Source organism: Phascolarctos cinereus, unplaced genomic scaffold, assembly GCF_003287225.1.
Source record: "Phascolarctos cinereus isolate Bilbo 61053 unplaced genomic scaffold, phaCin_HiC Scaffold_726;HRSCAF=1367, whole genome shotgun sequence".
Taxonomy (NCBI): Eukaryota; Metazoa; Chordata; class Mammalia; order Diprotodontia; family Phascolarctidae; genus Phascolarctos; species Phascolarctos cinereus.
In genome coordinates this window covers 136,312,715-136,329,608 of record NW_027556098.1, presented here as the reverse complement: position 1 = coordinate 136,329,608, position 16,894 = coordinate 136,312,715, and the positions used below count along the sequence as shown (strand labels likewise).

The following is a 16,894-nucleotide window of genomic DNA, read 5'->3' as shown; positions in this document are numbered from 1 at the left end:
TTATTATGTGCCAGGTACTGTGTTAAGTGCTGGGGATTCAAAAACAGGAAAACAAGATGATTGCTACTCTCAAGTAGCTTACATCTTAATGGGGGAAGACTACATGTAACAGGGGTGAAAAGCAAGGGCAGGAGGAGGTTTTGGGAAAGGGGGAGTGGCAAGGATTGACCCAGAAGGGAAGAAAGCAGGATGGAGGGGAGTTCTGATGATTTGGTGGTTCTGGCAAGGGATCATCAATTATCACATTAGCCTCAGGATAGAGTCATTCCAAGGAACACTTCAAAACCTTAAGTCAATGTCAATTTTATCTATTCATCCCAAATTTTTTAATTATCATGATGATGGCAGTATCACAGACATAAGGAAATAGACTACTTTCATGTAATATTTTCAACTTTTATGGAGAAAATATTATGCCATCCTCCATTTGTGAAGATGTTATCGATTCTTTCTCCCATCATGCACTTAGCCAATGCCATTCTCTTGACCTCATCTGCCTTCTGAACAACATGTGAGATGCTGAGATTGGCTCAGGAGTTCAGTCTGTGGTCATGGAATACACCAAAGAACTTACATAGGCAATTAACTTATAATCATGGTCACATTAGTATTATAGTTTAATCACTGAAAATATGTAGATTTAATTTTTATTCAGACTACCAAATTAAACATGGCATTTGAGTGCCTATAACCCAGCAAAAGGTTGACAATACTTAATCCAAAGTCTAAACCGAAATTTTACAAAAACGCTTTTGTGAAGATAAAAAAAAAAGAACTCTTTGTTTTATCTTATATTGAAAATTCAGGTTAAAGAATCCTTACGCAATGTCTTGGTCAAAGGAGGGGACTATCATCAAGTGGCATTAATAAATCTTCCTCTGACACTTGGATTGGCTATATAATGCTGGTAAGTAGTGGACTATAAAAAAATGTTAAATAATCAAATGAATAAAAACCTACTTGTGGAATATCCTAAGGCCATTTTAAATCCCAATAAGCTCCTGGATACAATCCTCCAGTGGCCAACTTCTGTATACTCTGGGAACGCAAACTCATTTTGGTACACTATCAGCAAAACATAATGAAGAAGTAAAGTTGCTGCCCCTCAAATCATGATGCTTTCAAAACACAGAAATGACTGTAGGGTTATTTGTTGTTTTGCTGCTCTGTAACCACAAAGAATAAAATGACAGCCTAGCCAGGGGCCATCCATTTAACCAGAAATGTCACAACTACCATCTTTATGTTCAGCCAAGTGCCTTCTTCTTGTTACAGCGATATCATCTTGAAGGACTCCTTACTTACTTTGGATATGAAGATAGTGTTGATCTTTGGGTTATGCTTGAAATTCTGCAGAATCTGCATCCTTTCTCCTTGTGATGTAGGACCATAGATATAGGGTCTAGAGAAGAATGCAGCTTAGTTAGAAGACCTGGAAATGATCTGTAGGGTTCAGCTTACAGAACACTCCTTGAAACTGTCTTAAAAACCTATCATAAGGGATGATGCTACTCAGATCTGTCACTTCACTGGTATGGGAAATTCCCTTGACCCATGTAGAAAAGCATTTCTTCTGTAATTTACAATCTTAAGGAGCTGCATGGAGGCACGGAGAACTTAAGAGACTTGCCAACAATCACGGAGCTAGTACTGGAGGCAGGAATCTTCCTGACTCCAAGGCCAGCCCTTTACTCACTACTGCTAAACTGTGTTAAATTGGTTCACTGCAACTTTATGCTACTTCATCTCAATCAGGCCCTCACTGTAACAAAGCAATCCTTTTATACATCCTTAATTAACTCACTATCCCACTCACCATACAGTGGCTTTTCCAACCCTTTTCAGCCCTCCTCAAATTTTTGTTGGTTCCTCCTCTCCAATTCTCTCAGCTGAGAATTGTCTTCTAGTTTTCACTGAAAAATGATGAGGCCATTTACTGAGCACTCCCTCTTCTCTTCTGTTCCTGATCCCACAGAACAGATGCCTCCCCACACCTATCCATCCTCTCCTTCACTCCACGTCACATGAGGTGACCCTTGTTCTTGCCAAGACAAATCTCTCTTCATACACAAGGGCACATTTTAACCCGTCCTCTCCAGAACATTTCCTGCTAAATCATCCTCATTCTTTAACTTCCCCTCCTTTCTCATCCCCACTTTCTAACTTATCTTCAAGCTCTCTCTGTCTACTGGATGATTCCTTACTGATCACAAATATGCCCATTACTTTCCATCCTCCAAAAACCCATCCACCCTGCTACCTATTATCCTATATCTTGCCTCTTTTGAGGATAAACTCCTTGAAAAGGCCATTCACAATAAGTACCTCTACTTTCTTTGCTCACTCTCTTAACTCTCTGCAGTATGACTTATGACCTCATAATTCAACCAAAACCACTCTTTCCAAAGTTAACCAATGATCTCTTAATCGCCATATCCAACAGCCTTTTCTCAATCCCCAATCTTGACTGTTCTGCAGCCTCCAACACTATTATCACTCTCTTCTTGATATTTTCTTCTCTCTAGGTCTTTGTGGCACTGCTCTCTTCTGACTGTACCTTCTCTCTGTCTCCTTTCCAAGATATTCACTTGGGTAATCCTCAAGGCTCTGTGCTGAGCCCTCTACTTCCTTTACATGATTTCACTTGGAGATTTCATCAGCTCCTACAGTTTCCGATATCTCTATGCAGATGATGCTCAAATCTACTTATCCAGACCTAACTAAACCTCTAGTCTCATATTTTCCAATAGCCTATTAGACATCTTAAACTGGAAATCCATCTTAAACTCAACATGTCAAAAAATGAACTCATTATCTTTCCCTCCAAAATCCCCCCTTTCCCTAACTTTCCTAACTTTTCCTCCCTTTTTTCCAACTTCTTACTGTCAAGGCTACCACCAGTCACTCAGGCTCTCAACCGAGCTACCATCTCTGACTCTTTACTCTCACTCTTCATATCCAATTAGTTGTCAGGTCTTGTCATTAAATACCTTTGTAATATTTCTCATAAGTGTCCCCTTTCCTCCAGTGACACTGCCACCACCCTGGTGTAGGCCCTCATCCCCTTAGGCCTGGACTACTGCAATAGCCTGCTGGTTGGTTTTTATGCCTCAAGTCTCTTCCTCCTCCAGCTCACCCTTCATTCAATCGTCATAATGATCTTCCTAAAGCACAGTAACTGCGGGTGGGGAGACTAGAGGTTGGGTTAGGTCTAGATAAGCAAATCTGAGCATCATCTTCACAGATATATTAGAAACTGCAAGAGCTGATGAAATCACTAAGTGAAATCATGTAAAGGAAGTAGTGGGCTTTTGATCATATCATCCCTCTCTGCTCCTATTCAATACCAGTAACTCCCTGCTGCCTCTAGGATTAAATACAGGGTGTCCCAAAAGTCTCAGACTTGAGAACCCTATATAAAATCCCGTTAGGTTTTTAGAGCTCTCCATAACCTGGTTCATTACTAGTTTCCCAGCTGCTTACATCTTACTCCCCTGCACATACTCTTATCATCCAATGACACCAAGGTCTCCTTGTTGTTCTTTAAAAACACAGGACACTACATCTTCTGACTCTGTGCATTTTCACTGGATGTTCAGCATGCCTGAAAAAGTCTCCCTCCTCATCTCCAGATCCTAACTTCCCTGGCTTCCTTTAAGTCTCTACATGGTAAAAGAAGCCTTTCCCAATCTTACTTAATCTTAGCACCTTCCCTCTGAGACTATGTTCAATTTAGTGGGTAGATACTGTTTGCATGTCATTTCCCTATTAGACCATGAACTTCTTGAGAACAGGACTGTCTTTAGCCTTTCTTTGTATCTGCAGCATTTAGCACAATTAATAAATGCTAACTGACTTGACTTATAATTTTTTTTTTTGGCGGGTCAATTGGGGTTAAGTGACTTGCCCAGAGTCACACAGCTAGTAAGTGTTATGTGTCTGAGGCCAGGTCCTCCTGACTCCAGGGCACCAGTGCTCTATCCACTGTGCCACCTAACTGTCCCCCTTGACTTATAATTTGAAAGAGAAAATTCTATCTAGGGATTCTTTTAGCTAGGGATCTCCTGGTCCAAAGAGGAGGACTATGAAGGATAAATGAAAATCACTAGCTGCAGAGACTTAACCCCATGCAAATGACTTATAATTTGTTAGGTTTACCAATGACTTGAGTTCTCCCTCACTTTTATCTGACTGTGTTTCCTTACATTCTTTAGAGTTCCATACTTAATTAGGATAACACAGCCAATTCAGTTTTTTAATCTAATTGCTGGAGGGAAATTAATTAACAACACTTAATGGTTTTCCTTGTTTGATGTGGTCTAATGGGACTATCAAGAGGAAAACTCATCACTGTGAATAAAAAACTCATTCCATGTGAAAGGCTGGAAGCATGCCTGTTTAGCTTGATACGAGAATCTGGCAGATGGGACAGCTATGCCTTCATTCTTTTCTTGCCTTTTGAATTCAACCTGGTTCTTCTTTAAGTAGGCACAAACCTGTCCAACGCCCTTACCAGTTATCACCAACTGGCAGCCTGGAACCACATTCCCTTCTCTCTGTCTCCTGGATTTCTCTGGCCTCCAGCTGAGACAGCCCTCCCAAGGATATTTCAGCATAGACCCTTATGCTCCTCAGCTATCTCCTATGGGTGACAATCTCTGTAAACTAGGAATCAGGAGAGAAGTTTCAATTTTTACTAAGGTTGATGCTGCTTAGACTTGCAAGTGATCACTTTTCCTCTCTAGATCTGGTTTTACAAATCTTGAGTTAAGCTTCTGTTTGCTCAATCTTCTGGCTTCCTGTAGAGTTTGGTAGGGAGGCTGTGGAATGTGGGTTTGGAAGTCTGATTCAACCTTGCTCTTTTCCCTGCCCCAATTCCAAGGAAGGATTGTAAGTGTGACAGTAATATTTCTGTTTGCCATTATTACCAACACTGGAAGTATGGGTATACGAGAAAGAACACTGGACTTACTATCAGAGGAACACCTGAGTTTGAATTCTATGTTCTATTACTCACTGCTAGTTTGATCTTGAACAAGTCACTTCCCCTCTCTGGGACTCAGTTTCCTCATCTACAAAATAAGTGAATTGAACTAGATGCCCTCTGAGGCCCCTTCCATATTTAAAATTTATTATTCTGTGATGACTAGACAGGCTATAAAATTAGCATCTGCAAGGCTTTCAAAGCATTTTAACAAATCCAAACCAAGAAAATTTCTCGAAGTACTCTTGAATTATCTACTCTATGCATCTCAGATTTTCACCAAGTTGTTCTCATTCTTTCCCAAACATCTCCACAGTTGGTTTCAAACAATCACTAGCTCTGTTGGGCACTTTGTATGCACTGATAGTACTGTAAATGGTGACTGGCAATGACTTTTAAACACCCATTTTGTGAGCTACAGAAACTACTACGGGTCACATGATCATAGATCTAAAGCTGGAAGGATCAGCTTCTATGGGACATTTCCCAGCACTCACCCAAAAACACCAAGGGTCAGAAAAGCCAATCACCTCTGTTTTTTATACACTGAGAAGCTTACGAGCTTTTCTTCGCAACCGTATCTTATCTTACCATCTACTAGTAGAGAGGAGCTCTAAAGTTTTCTTTGTTATCAAGACAGCAATCCACACCATGTAAATAAAACTGTATTCTTTCCCCAAGACAAGGCCACTCATAGTCTCTAGACAAGTAAACAGAGGCTCTCATATAGTAATAAAGCAATTTGCTCAAACCACAGACTTCCAACCAGAGGCTTTACTTTTGAAAAAATTGATGGCAGCCATGGGAACTCTCCATCTGGGCCAAAAGGCTGTGGTATATTCAGGTGGGAAAGGGCTTAAATTCTGGTCAAATTAGGGATATTTTTACATATTTCTATTTTTCTGTATTCATTACAAGCCAAATCAAACTATTTTCATAATGCACAATCTCTCAATTTCCTAGGGTCCCCGGATGGCAAACATCCGAGAAGGTTTTTATCCACATGAAAAAGACTAAAGAAGGGCAATCATGTTCCACAAACTGATACTATTTCTTAATAGACTACCCAACAAGTCCAATATTCTAAAACTTTAGAAGGCTGAAGTCAGACCATAAACTTAAGAAAATTTTCTACACTTACTAGCTGTGTGACCCTGGGCAAGTCACTTAACCCCAACTGCCTTAAAAAAAAAAGAAAGAAAAGACAAACTCCTTTCTACGAAGGCACCTGGCAGTCCTCTTTTATTCAACAAAGATCCCATCTATTTCCTTCCTTTGTATTCTATATTCAGAATCAATTCATTCATACCTCCACCTCCTCCCAAAATACTAGTCATGCAAACAATATTCCAAAAGCACTGTTAAATCTCAATCCTGATAAATTAAAAGAATAACAAAGGTGAAAGATACTCTTAATTTAGTCACCTAGAGAGGTCTGATGGATGTTCGGAAGCGAGCGGGGAGTTATGGAAAGGATGTTCTTGGTTGGAGGCAGGGCAAAAAGAAAGAACAGAGGTACAATAATGACAATAACTTTCTACCATAACACATTAGTAATTTCAAAAGAGGTGATGAATTCCATGAACAGAGAAAAAGCATTTGTAAATTAGCAACAATGCCTTTCCCCACAATACATCTAAACAAAAATGCCTAGCTTTACTGAACAATTTTGCTGGCTTCTTAGAAACGAGTCTAAATTAAGGCCAAGCAGGCTCTGAAGGTCTGAGGAGCTCAAGTCCAGTGCGTGAATTCTAGTTGTCCTCACTTTGGGACATTTGTTTGACTGCTCAAGATCTTTTTTTTTTGTCCCTAATCACTGACCATACTCTGTCTAGGTAGTTTAGGATGTTAGACAAGAGTCTTCCGGATGAGGCCTGGTTATAATTATTTCATTTGCCATGTAACTTGCTACTATTCAACAGTGTAGAAAGTCTGATTAGGATCAGATCATGAGGTCAGAAGCACCATCTCTGTACTAAGATCCTACATAAATAAAAGTCTTGTGGGACAGCTAGGTGGCACAGTGGATAAAACTCCAGCCTTGCAGTCTGGAGGACCTGAGTTCAAATCTAGCCTCAGACACTTGACACTTACTAGCTGTGTGACCCTGGGCAAGTCACTTAATCCCAATTGCCTCACCAAAAAGGGGGAAAAAAACCCAAAACCCTGGTTGAAAAGTCTTGAAATAAGCTGATCTAATTTTAGCTTCATCTAAGAAATCTCATGCCTGCATGAATCCAGATACTAATACACCAAACCGAGCACTATTTCTTAGATCATATTTTGGCTTTGAGGGATAGGCACAGGAGACAAAGGAAGTTTGGTGCTAATACTTCCTATTCCCCCTGTTACTAAGTTTGTTTTTGTTACATCTAGGGTAAGTCCTCAAAACACTCAGCATTCTACTGCAATCACTGGAACGTGTAGAACCCTACCTTGTTCTAAGAATCAACAAACACTCACCAGTCCTTTTTCATTCAAAGTAAATTTCTCTTACCATTTCCTCAAAAACTATGTATTACGGTTATCTAATACTTTAGCCTCTATACAATATAAAGGGACACTTGAAGCATTATGAAAGACTATTTGAAACACTGTGGTCATATTCATACATATATATTCATGCCCAGTAGTGCAAAAGTTCCCCCTGAGGTGAAGGAAGCTCTTGATCACATTTTCCAAACTTACTTGTTCAGCCGGATAGCATATTCCTTTAGGGCAAAGACGTTGTCTGCAAAAACGATGATCTTGTCATTTCTTCGTTCGTGGAATTTGATCAGAAATTGGCAGGCTCTGAATTTGTTGGGGTTCATGGTATACAGTAATATCCGTTTCTTGGTTTTGATTGCCACATATTCCCTATAAAATTCAGGAGACATTGGGCACCAAACCTAAAGTGAAACAGAAAGATAGCTATAATCTCTCAATATCCTGTCATTAGCATACTTAGTATTCTAAGCTCCAAAATTTCCATATGGTCACCAACAAAACATTTGATGCTCTCTTCAACCAGTCAGCACTTTCTCATATTCATCATTTGCAACAGACCTTGGGAGACAGCAGGGTAGGAGTAAGAACAAAGAATTTGGTGATGAGATCTAGTTTTAATTTATTTATCCACTCCTTAATTCCTGCATAGGTAGCTGTTTAGCCTTTCTGAATCAAAATTATCTCACCTTTAAAAGGAGGGGGTTGGACTAAATGCCCGCTTAAGGTATCTTCCAATTCTAGATCTATAGTCTCAAAGGAAAAATGTCTCCATTAGGAAATGATACACTAGTTACACAGTTAACAAGTGTCTGTGATGGGATGTGAACCCAGGTCCTTCTGACTCCAAGTCCAGGGATCTATCCACCATGCCAACCTACCCTTAAAAACTCTGAGACACACTATCGTACACCCATTAAACAGTCAAAGATAGCTCAAAATCAGAAAAATGCTCGTGGGGGTAGACAGATCAGTCACACTAATGCAAAGCCGATAAAGACTGTGAACTGGTATAATCTTTCTACAAAGGAAAACAGAATTATACCATAAAAGCTACAAAGATACTCATATTCTTTGCCTACAACATCTGGGGGAATGATCAATTAAAATGTGAGAAGACTTCTATGAAGTGATAGAGAACCAAGAGAACATATACACTATGACTACGTAAAAAAAAAAAAGATAACATGGGAGTAAACAGGATGACTCTGTTACTACCTTAATACATATATAAGTAGTCAAAGCTTATAATCTTTTTTTGGCATTCTTGTTTGTATATTTAAATACTTGTGTATTAAAACTTTTATAACTTGTAATAAAAACAGAGATATTAAACTACACAAGCAGCAACCTGCTTTGACGAGAAAACAGGAAAATGTGCACAATAGTTCTAAACAATGGGAAATTGCCAATGGATGACAGGGTTTTAATAACACAAAACACTTCACACAGAAGTATCAATAATCTATTCAGTCTATGTTCTACGTCCAATGGGGGCATTTAGGGTCAATCTGTGGGAGGTCAATGTAAGCTTCAAAACAGTTCTAATTTCTTTTGATACCTTAAGACCATCAACCATGAATCTATGAAAAATCTTTTAAAAATTTATTCATATATCTAACCTCTAATGCATTTTGGGTTAATGAGTTACAAAAGAAGAATTTGCCCAGAACAATGGGCCCTTACTCTTCCAGATTATAAAATGATCCTTGGAGAACTATCTATTAATCTTTACTTGCTGATTCCTGGTTTTAAAGGCATTCTCTATTTATGAAAAAATGCTCCATACAATCTTATGCTTTGTTGTTTCTAAATAGCTTTTGATCTAAAATGTTTTCAAAGGCCTTCTAAAAGTCAAATACCCAGAAGATACACTATTTGGTACACGATCTTGGCAAAGTCTTCTGATAACTTAAAATGTTCCAGCTTTTTAAAACCACCTTACTGTGAGTGGTCAATCAAATGACGAAAGAACTATTTCTACTAGAAAGCAAAAAATGTGATCACAATATAGAATGTACAAAAAAATTTTCAACTAGATTGGTTAGTGCCATCTGGTGGTCAAAACATTTACTCGCTGGTCCAATGATTTTTATGCAACTTTTTGGATACTCGCAAAAGCCTACCAATCTGATTTTGGGACATTACAAGAAACCACATAGGATTTAAAAATATTAAGTCAGACCAGTTCAAATTATTTGTTTTGAGTGAAAAGAGTTAATTTTAAAGTAAAGTTTTATCTATATGAATAAAGCTTTTACAGGTTTTGAATGTTATCAATGTACTCAGAAATAAGATCCTCCAGGCAATTAATATAGCAAGATATAGGTAATATAGAAAGGCAAGATACTGAATGGCAACCGTGCCTCAGGCATGTGAAACTACATAAGGCTTCTCTACCCCCATATATGTGGCTCTGCTCTAGGCCTTAGACAAAACTGCCAAAACCGCATTCTGATTTGATTCCCCTTTCCTGCTCTGAAAACAATGACCTACTCCAAAGAACAGCAGCCCGATGTATCACATTACAAATACCACACACATTAACCTTAACAACCCTACTAAACCTCTTCCTTTGTACCCCCTCCCCATAACTCTGACAACAAGAAACAGTTATCACCTCAGCGCACTGGACTTTGGCAATATAGCCATTATTCTGAAGTTCCATCCAATTGGCTTCATATAGTTTGGGTCCAATCAAGAAATTCAAGTCCACAATTTTGTCATCTTCTCGGACAAGGGTAGCAGTCAAACCCAACTTGCAGTGAGCCTGCACAATGGTGAGAACTCGTCGAAACATTTTGGCTGGGGAAATAATTACATTATTCATATTTTCAACAATATGAAAGGTCAATAGGAAAGCCACACCAAGCTTGATATTATAAATGACTAGAATCTTATCAGGACTTTTCATTTTAAAATACAGAAAACACAACATATGGGTTCTATTTGTCAGAACAATATCATGATAGACTAGATGGTGTTAATCTCTGAGTTGGAGCTGCATGATAGAAATGATTAGGTCGGTATGGAGGAAAGATCAATGAGGAATGGAAGAAAATAGAGATAGTTTTAAAGTCATGCAAACAAGTACAGGCCCAATACCCAAGATAAAATATTGAAATTATAGGTAATTGAGAACTTAAATGAAAACTCCAAATACAGTCTACAACATCTGTACTACAGCTGAACCTCAAATTACATAGGAAAATAGGTTTCTGAAGAACACTGTAACTTGGAACATGAAACCTTTTAATAAAAAGCTTAACTTTCACAAAAGTTGAATGACTAGGGAGGTGGAACCAGAATGATGGAGAAATGGTCCTTCCTCCTCCCTGAGCCTCAGAAAATGGGGCCCTAGTGAAAAAGGAACTCCATACCTTCACTATCCTACCCTGAAGAGTCTGAATGGTAGGACAAGATGGCAGAGGCCCAGAGTGGACAAGGAATATTGGGAAGCTCCCTTCTTCAAAATTAGTTTTTTTTTATATATTCCATGAAATAGAATTATTTGGGAAAGCAAGATTCCACTTTCAAATGTATATAGCTCCATTAGACACAATTTATTGGGACTCTTTCTGGAAGATGTTTTAAAATATCAGAAAATTTAATTCAGTTTTTAAAGTATGCAATAAATAAATTATTATGATATATACATGTTTTCGGGGGATAAAAGCTTAGTTTCCAAGTGTCTTACTAATGATGGTTTCATACTATTAACAGCTGATATTTCAAGGCATGATATATGCTTATGGCAGGGTTCACTGTTAACAAGCAATGTTAAGTCAGTATTTAAATAATCTTCTTGATACTTTTTCATTTTTGGGGGGCTAACCTGTCAGATCTGATTGGATCGTTGTTTCTTATTTCAGAATGCGGTTGATGAGGAGCTTGTTTGCATGTTGTCTCCCTGTTAGAATGTAGGCTCCTTGAGCGCAGGAGAACAGTTTTTGCTTTTCTTTGTATTCCTAGAACTTAGTGCAGAGCCTTGGCATATGGTTGTATCATAAACGCTTGGTAACTGAATGACAAAGAGTAGAAGAGCTGGCTCTGCCACTTTCTTGTTCATTTGTGTTTGCATTTTAGAATTATTCCAATATGAAGTTTACTTTCATTGTTTTTAACTAATGAATTTTTATTAATAACTCAATAAATATTAACATTTTGATATATGAAGAACAAAAAAAGATTACATATTAAATATGAATTCCTGGTACAATTTTCTTCTTAAAGTATATATTATATTTTAAGATGTTTAAAATAGTAACAAAATTGTAATTTATTTTCCTTTTTGAATTTTGTTTTCTCCCAAAAGTATTTTTTTGCTTTCTTCCTTCCCATTTCTACCTCTACCCATTAACTGATCTCTAAATTACCCACCCCAAATAGAAACCCTACACTGTAATAAATAAGCATAGTCAGGCACAACAATTTCAGAACACTGGACGTGTGTGAATACGCACATCTCATTTTACAACTCTGGTCCACTTTAGGCCAAAAGATAAAGTGGTATTCTTTTGTTGGAATCTTTTAAAGCCACTTATCCATTTTGTGAGGGTTAATTTAGTTAAAACTAGGTAATATAATTTATAAATCCATTTAACCAGGGACAAACTGAATTATGTCACTATGTAACAAAAGAGAATGAACAAGCAAGGGTGCCACTGTCAATACCTTCATGTTATGGAACTTCAATTCCTCCTCAGACTACCTTATATATCTTATGTGACATGTCTGAAATTTAGATTCAGTTAGGATACATACACGCATGCACATGCACACACATACGTATGTAAAGACCAATTTTATTTTTTCTAGATTAAAAATAAATATAGATAGAAGTTCTACTATTTTCCTTCCACACTCCAATAAATTCTCTAGTTTATACCCAACTTAATTTTTTTATTTTTTTGGGCTTTTTTTGGCAAGGCAATCGGGGTTAAGTGACTTGCCCAGGGTCACACAGCTAGTGAATGTTATGTGTCTGAGGCCAGATTTGAACTCAGGTCCTCCTGACTCCAGGGCCGGTGCTCTATCCACTGCACCACCTAGCTGCTCCTATACCCAACTTTAGAGACCACTGTCCTAGACTATGAAGAAAAACCTAAATTATGTTTGGTATGCTCTTTTAAAAGATTTCACTTCCCTAAGGGATTAATATATTTTGGAAAATTTTGTGAGAAAAAGTATTTAATATAAAAAAGTTCTGATGCTTAAATGTACTTCAGTTATATACAAAGTCAAGTCTGTCAAACACCTCCTTTCTAATGATACTGGATAAGTGAGATGTTATTATACAGTCAAAATTTAACAAATTAGACTCCACTAATTCATGTTCTGTGATAATGCTCGTAAAGGAAAACTAAAGCTTACTTCTGTGTCAATTCTTTCTTAAATGACAATTCAAGTTAACAACAGTAATTAAAACAACAGGAGGCAGCATGTTAGTGGACAGAGGGACTGATCTTAGCCTCAAGAAGAACTCTGTTTAAGTCTTGTCCCTGACATATACCACTTTCTAAAAAATTTTGTTTTTAATTTATGAAATAAAATAAGCATTTCCATAATAATAAAAAAGATGAGTGCATACGAAACTGCAAATCTACTATGTACAACTTGCTATTCTCTTAAAAACATAATAAAGTTATCATGTAAATTTCTTTTTTTTCCTCTCCCCTGCTCCCCCACATGGCTACCATTAAACAGGTATATGTTCTAAAATTATTCTATACATATTCTATACTTCTATTTATCAGTTCTTTCTGTGGATGCAGATAGCCTCTTTCTTCATATGTCCGTTATATTTAATTTGGGTATTTATAATAGTCAAAATGACTTATTCATTCAATGTCATTCTTACAACAATATTGCTGTTATTGTATACAATGTTCTACTCATTTCGCTCTTCATTATTTTATACAAGTCTTTCCATGTTTTTCTAAGATCTCATCATTTCTTATAGCACAACAGTATTCCATCATAATCATATACCAAAATTTGTTCTGCCATTCCCCAATTAATGGGCATTTCTGCAATTTTCAGTTCTTTGCTACCACAAAGAGAGCTGCTATAAATATCTTAGAACATATGGGTGTACACACACACACACACACACACACACACACACACACACACACACACACTCTGTCTCTCTCTCTCTCTCTCTCCCCGTGACCTGCAAAAAGTCACTTAACCACTCACTGCCCTGGGGAATTTTAAGTCACAGAAAAAGGACTTATGTGCATTCTTCTCCAACTTTCTTGCTGGGAGTGTTTTTTACAGATGAAATAATAGACAAAAAAAATCCCTAAACCTACAGGGAAAATATCTAAAATATTTAATAGGATGAATTATACTAAAGTACTCTCAAGCACTGTAGGAACTCTCATTTAGATGTAATTGGCAAACAATTCTTATGTACTCAATAAAGTATGGATTTGCCTCCAAAACAACCATGCCAAGCTTTATTCCTCCATTGTGCCAAGTCTTAACCTCTGACCTCAGGTTAGCTATCATCTAACCACTATTTGGAAACCCACTGAAGCAGCTTAGCAGGTACTATTGGAAAATTCACTACCTTTTACTTATTGACTGCCTCCTAGATCATCTCATACCTGGTACTGGCACCCCTCACAGAATGCACTCTATGCACCAGGTCAGTAATTTGTGACCAAGAGCTCTGCTTCCCCACTTTTTATTTTGGGTGGGATAGTCAATCACAGAGGATGAGCAATTTCCCTTCCCTCCCCTGCTACCTTCCAAAACAGCTCCCACATCTATCCCCTTCTCTTTACTCACATGACCACTCTAGCTCAGGGACCCATCATTTCTCACCTAGATTACTGTAACAGCTTTCTGATAGGTCTCCTGGCTTCAAGTCTCATTCCCATAGAAGGCTAAGTCACTCCCCTACTAAAAAATTCCAGTGGCTCTGTATTGACTCTAGTAGCAAATATTATCTCATCTTTCTTTAAATTTCTATTTTTGCATAATTAATAACGTACATAATTACTAGTGCAGATGTTCACATATATAATTTATAAGCATACATATTGTGGGTACATGCTCAAAACTGTTTTACAGACAGAGGCTGGTATGCTCAAAAAAATATGGAAACCACTGCACTATGTGAAACTTTGTAAGCTCAGTTTAAACACTGGGTGTGTGTGTGCATATGTAAGAAATAAAACCATTTCATTAATATTCTCTAAAATAGACCTGCCATTAACTTGCCATTCCTTATTCCCACTTCCATTAGCTTGAATTAGTGAGATGTAAATGTACCATTCTATTAAAGGTTACTGTTATATAATCATAAACACTAACATCTGAGCCTCTTTTAAAAATATTACCTTTAAGAACCCCAATGCTCTTAGCTCTCAGTTTTCAAAGTGCTATATAGGAGATCTTAGAGCAAATACCAGTAGCGATCTGGATACTAACGAGCCATAGAGAGAGCATGAGTGTTATTCAGAGATGCACCCTAACTTAAAAATTAAAAAAAAAACAAACCAAAAACCAACAAACCCAACAAAAACTACAATGTTTACCTGGCAACACGTAGTTTGCTGGTATTGTTATTATTCTTCCTACCTCTCCTCTAAAAGACCAGAAAGCAGTTTAGAGTCTCAACCACAGCCAGTTAGCTTACCAGGTATGGTGTGTACTTCATCTAGGATCATAAGTCCCCATTCCTGAGTCTTGAGCCATTCCATGACTCGCTCAGCCTCCCAGGATCTCTTGGTGGTGTGGCCCAGCATGGAGTAGGTGCTGATGGCGATGGAGCAGCCAATGGGCTTGTCTTTGGCATCTGAAGTGAACCGGCAGATCTGGCTGTCATCAATGGTAGACCACATTTTGAACTGCGCCTTCCACTGCTCCACAGACACGGCTGAGTTGCCAAGCACCAGGCACCTTTTCCGGACAGTGCACGCAGCTGTCACACCCACCAAGGATTTCCCAGCTCCTACAACAAAAAGCCACAAAGCTTCACCCAGGGGCAGCTCAAGAGAAACTGCAAAAACATCCAATCTCATTACTTGGTACCCAACAGAGAAACTTTTATTTGAAAAAGAGAAAAAATTATATGCATTTTCTGCTTTCAGCTATAAAATGACCTTGAACAAGAACAATTTAAACCATTCCTTATAAAAGATCAAATTAATGCCATAAAGAAATTGAAATAGCTGTCACTGAAATATGCAGACTCATTCTTATGAGGTGGAGGCTTATTCCATTTAAAAACAAACAAGCTCTTAAAAATCAACAGCAGTTCCTGATCTTGAGATCTCAGGGCTGATACCTAAACAAGAGATAAAACATGCTGTGAGACCAATCAAAGATAGCTCTATTGGAAATAACTGCTTATTAGAAAACATCAGTTTTAGAGATATTTATAAGGGAGGAGGGAAAGGCGGGAAGCACCAAACAGAGGAAAGGGTCTTGTTTACTAACAGGCTGTGCTGGGCTTCAAGTTCCTCATCTGTAAAATGAGAGGATTGGACTCAATGACACCTAAGGTTGCTTACCACAGGGGAGGACAATGACCCCTGACCTGGCACGTCCATTCCCAAACATTTTCCGTAGGCTTTTCTCCTGATAGGGTCTGAGGACAGCTGTGGGTTTCAGGTCTATATTGATGTCTGGGTTGACAGAATCATTCCGAAAATCATATTCGGCCAGCAATGGATATTCCAGATGGATGCAGCGCTTCTGAAGCTCCTCAATCATTTCCTGGAAAAGAAGTATTTATGAAATTTTGTTGACTATTTTGACAGAATTAATGTTTAAGTAGAACTTATATTCAGAACACTGCTTTTTAAGCCAGTCTCTTCAGAACTTAACTAGACAGAGTTACAGAGCCACAGTAGGCAATGAAACCCAACAACATTGAACCAGCTGGGCAGTCACTCCAAGCATGTTCACAGATGCAGCTGGAAGAAGGACGATAACTACACAAAGTTTCTATAGCCATCTGTTTTCATCATCATTGAAGCAGAGCCACCACGTTCCTGAGGTGCTATTAAAGGAAGCGGGAAATGACTCTTAGGAAATAAAGTTGTGTAGAAGAGATGGACGAGAGCCACCACACACACAAGAAACAGAAGAAATATGTGCTAGAGGTAACATGATTTTGAAATCGCTGTGGGATCAATTTTTAAGCTATCTGAAGGTAAATACTTATCAAATGAGGGGGAAAAATCAGAGATATATTAATACTTCAAAAAGAGACTGAGATGACATAAGTAACTACCAACCTACATGCCTATGTATCATCCTTTTTATTAGATTATAAGCTTCCTGAAGGCAGTTGTGCTTCAGCTGTTTCAGTTATATCTGACTCTTTGTGACCCCATTTTGAGGTTTTCTTGGCAAAGATGCTGGAGTGGTTTGCCATTTCATTCTCCAGTTCATTTCACTTAT

At 38.0% G+C, this 16,894-nt stretch overlaps 1 protein-coding gene across 3 annotated transcripts in view; it reads right to left on the bottom strand.

Moving 5' to 3' along the window:
• ERCC3 (ERCC excision repair 3, TFIIH core complex helicase subunit) overlaps window positions 1–16,894 on the bottom strand; it is a 44,427-nt gene that overhangs the window by 15,131 nt on the left and 12,402 nt on the right. For all 3 annotated transcript variants that reach the window (XM_020967156.2, XM_020967157.2, XM_020967158.2), the window contains 5 exons: window positions 16,000–16,204; window positions 15,123–15,437; window positions 10,092–10,276; window positions 7,673–7,875; window positions 1,306–1,402 (listed from right to left, as the gene is read on the bottom strand). In XM_020967156.2, coding sequence (XP_020822815.1) covers window positions 1,306–1,402; window positions 7,673–7,875; window positions 10,092–10,276; window positions 15,123–15,437; window positions 16,000–16,204 — 1,005 coding nt within the window. The remainder of the gene's footprint in view (window positions 1–1,305; window positions 1,403–7,672; window positions 7,876–10,091; window positions 10,277–15,122; window positions 15,438–15,999; window positions 16,205–16,894) is intronic.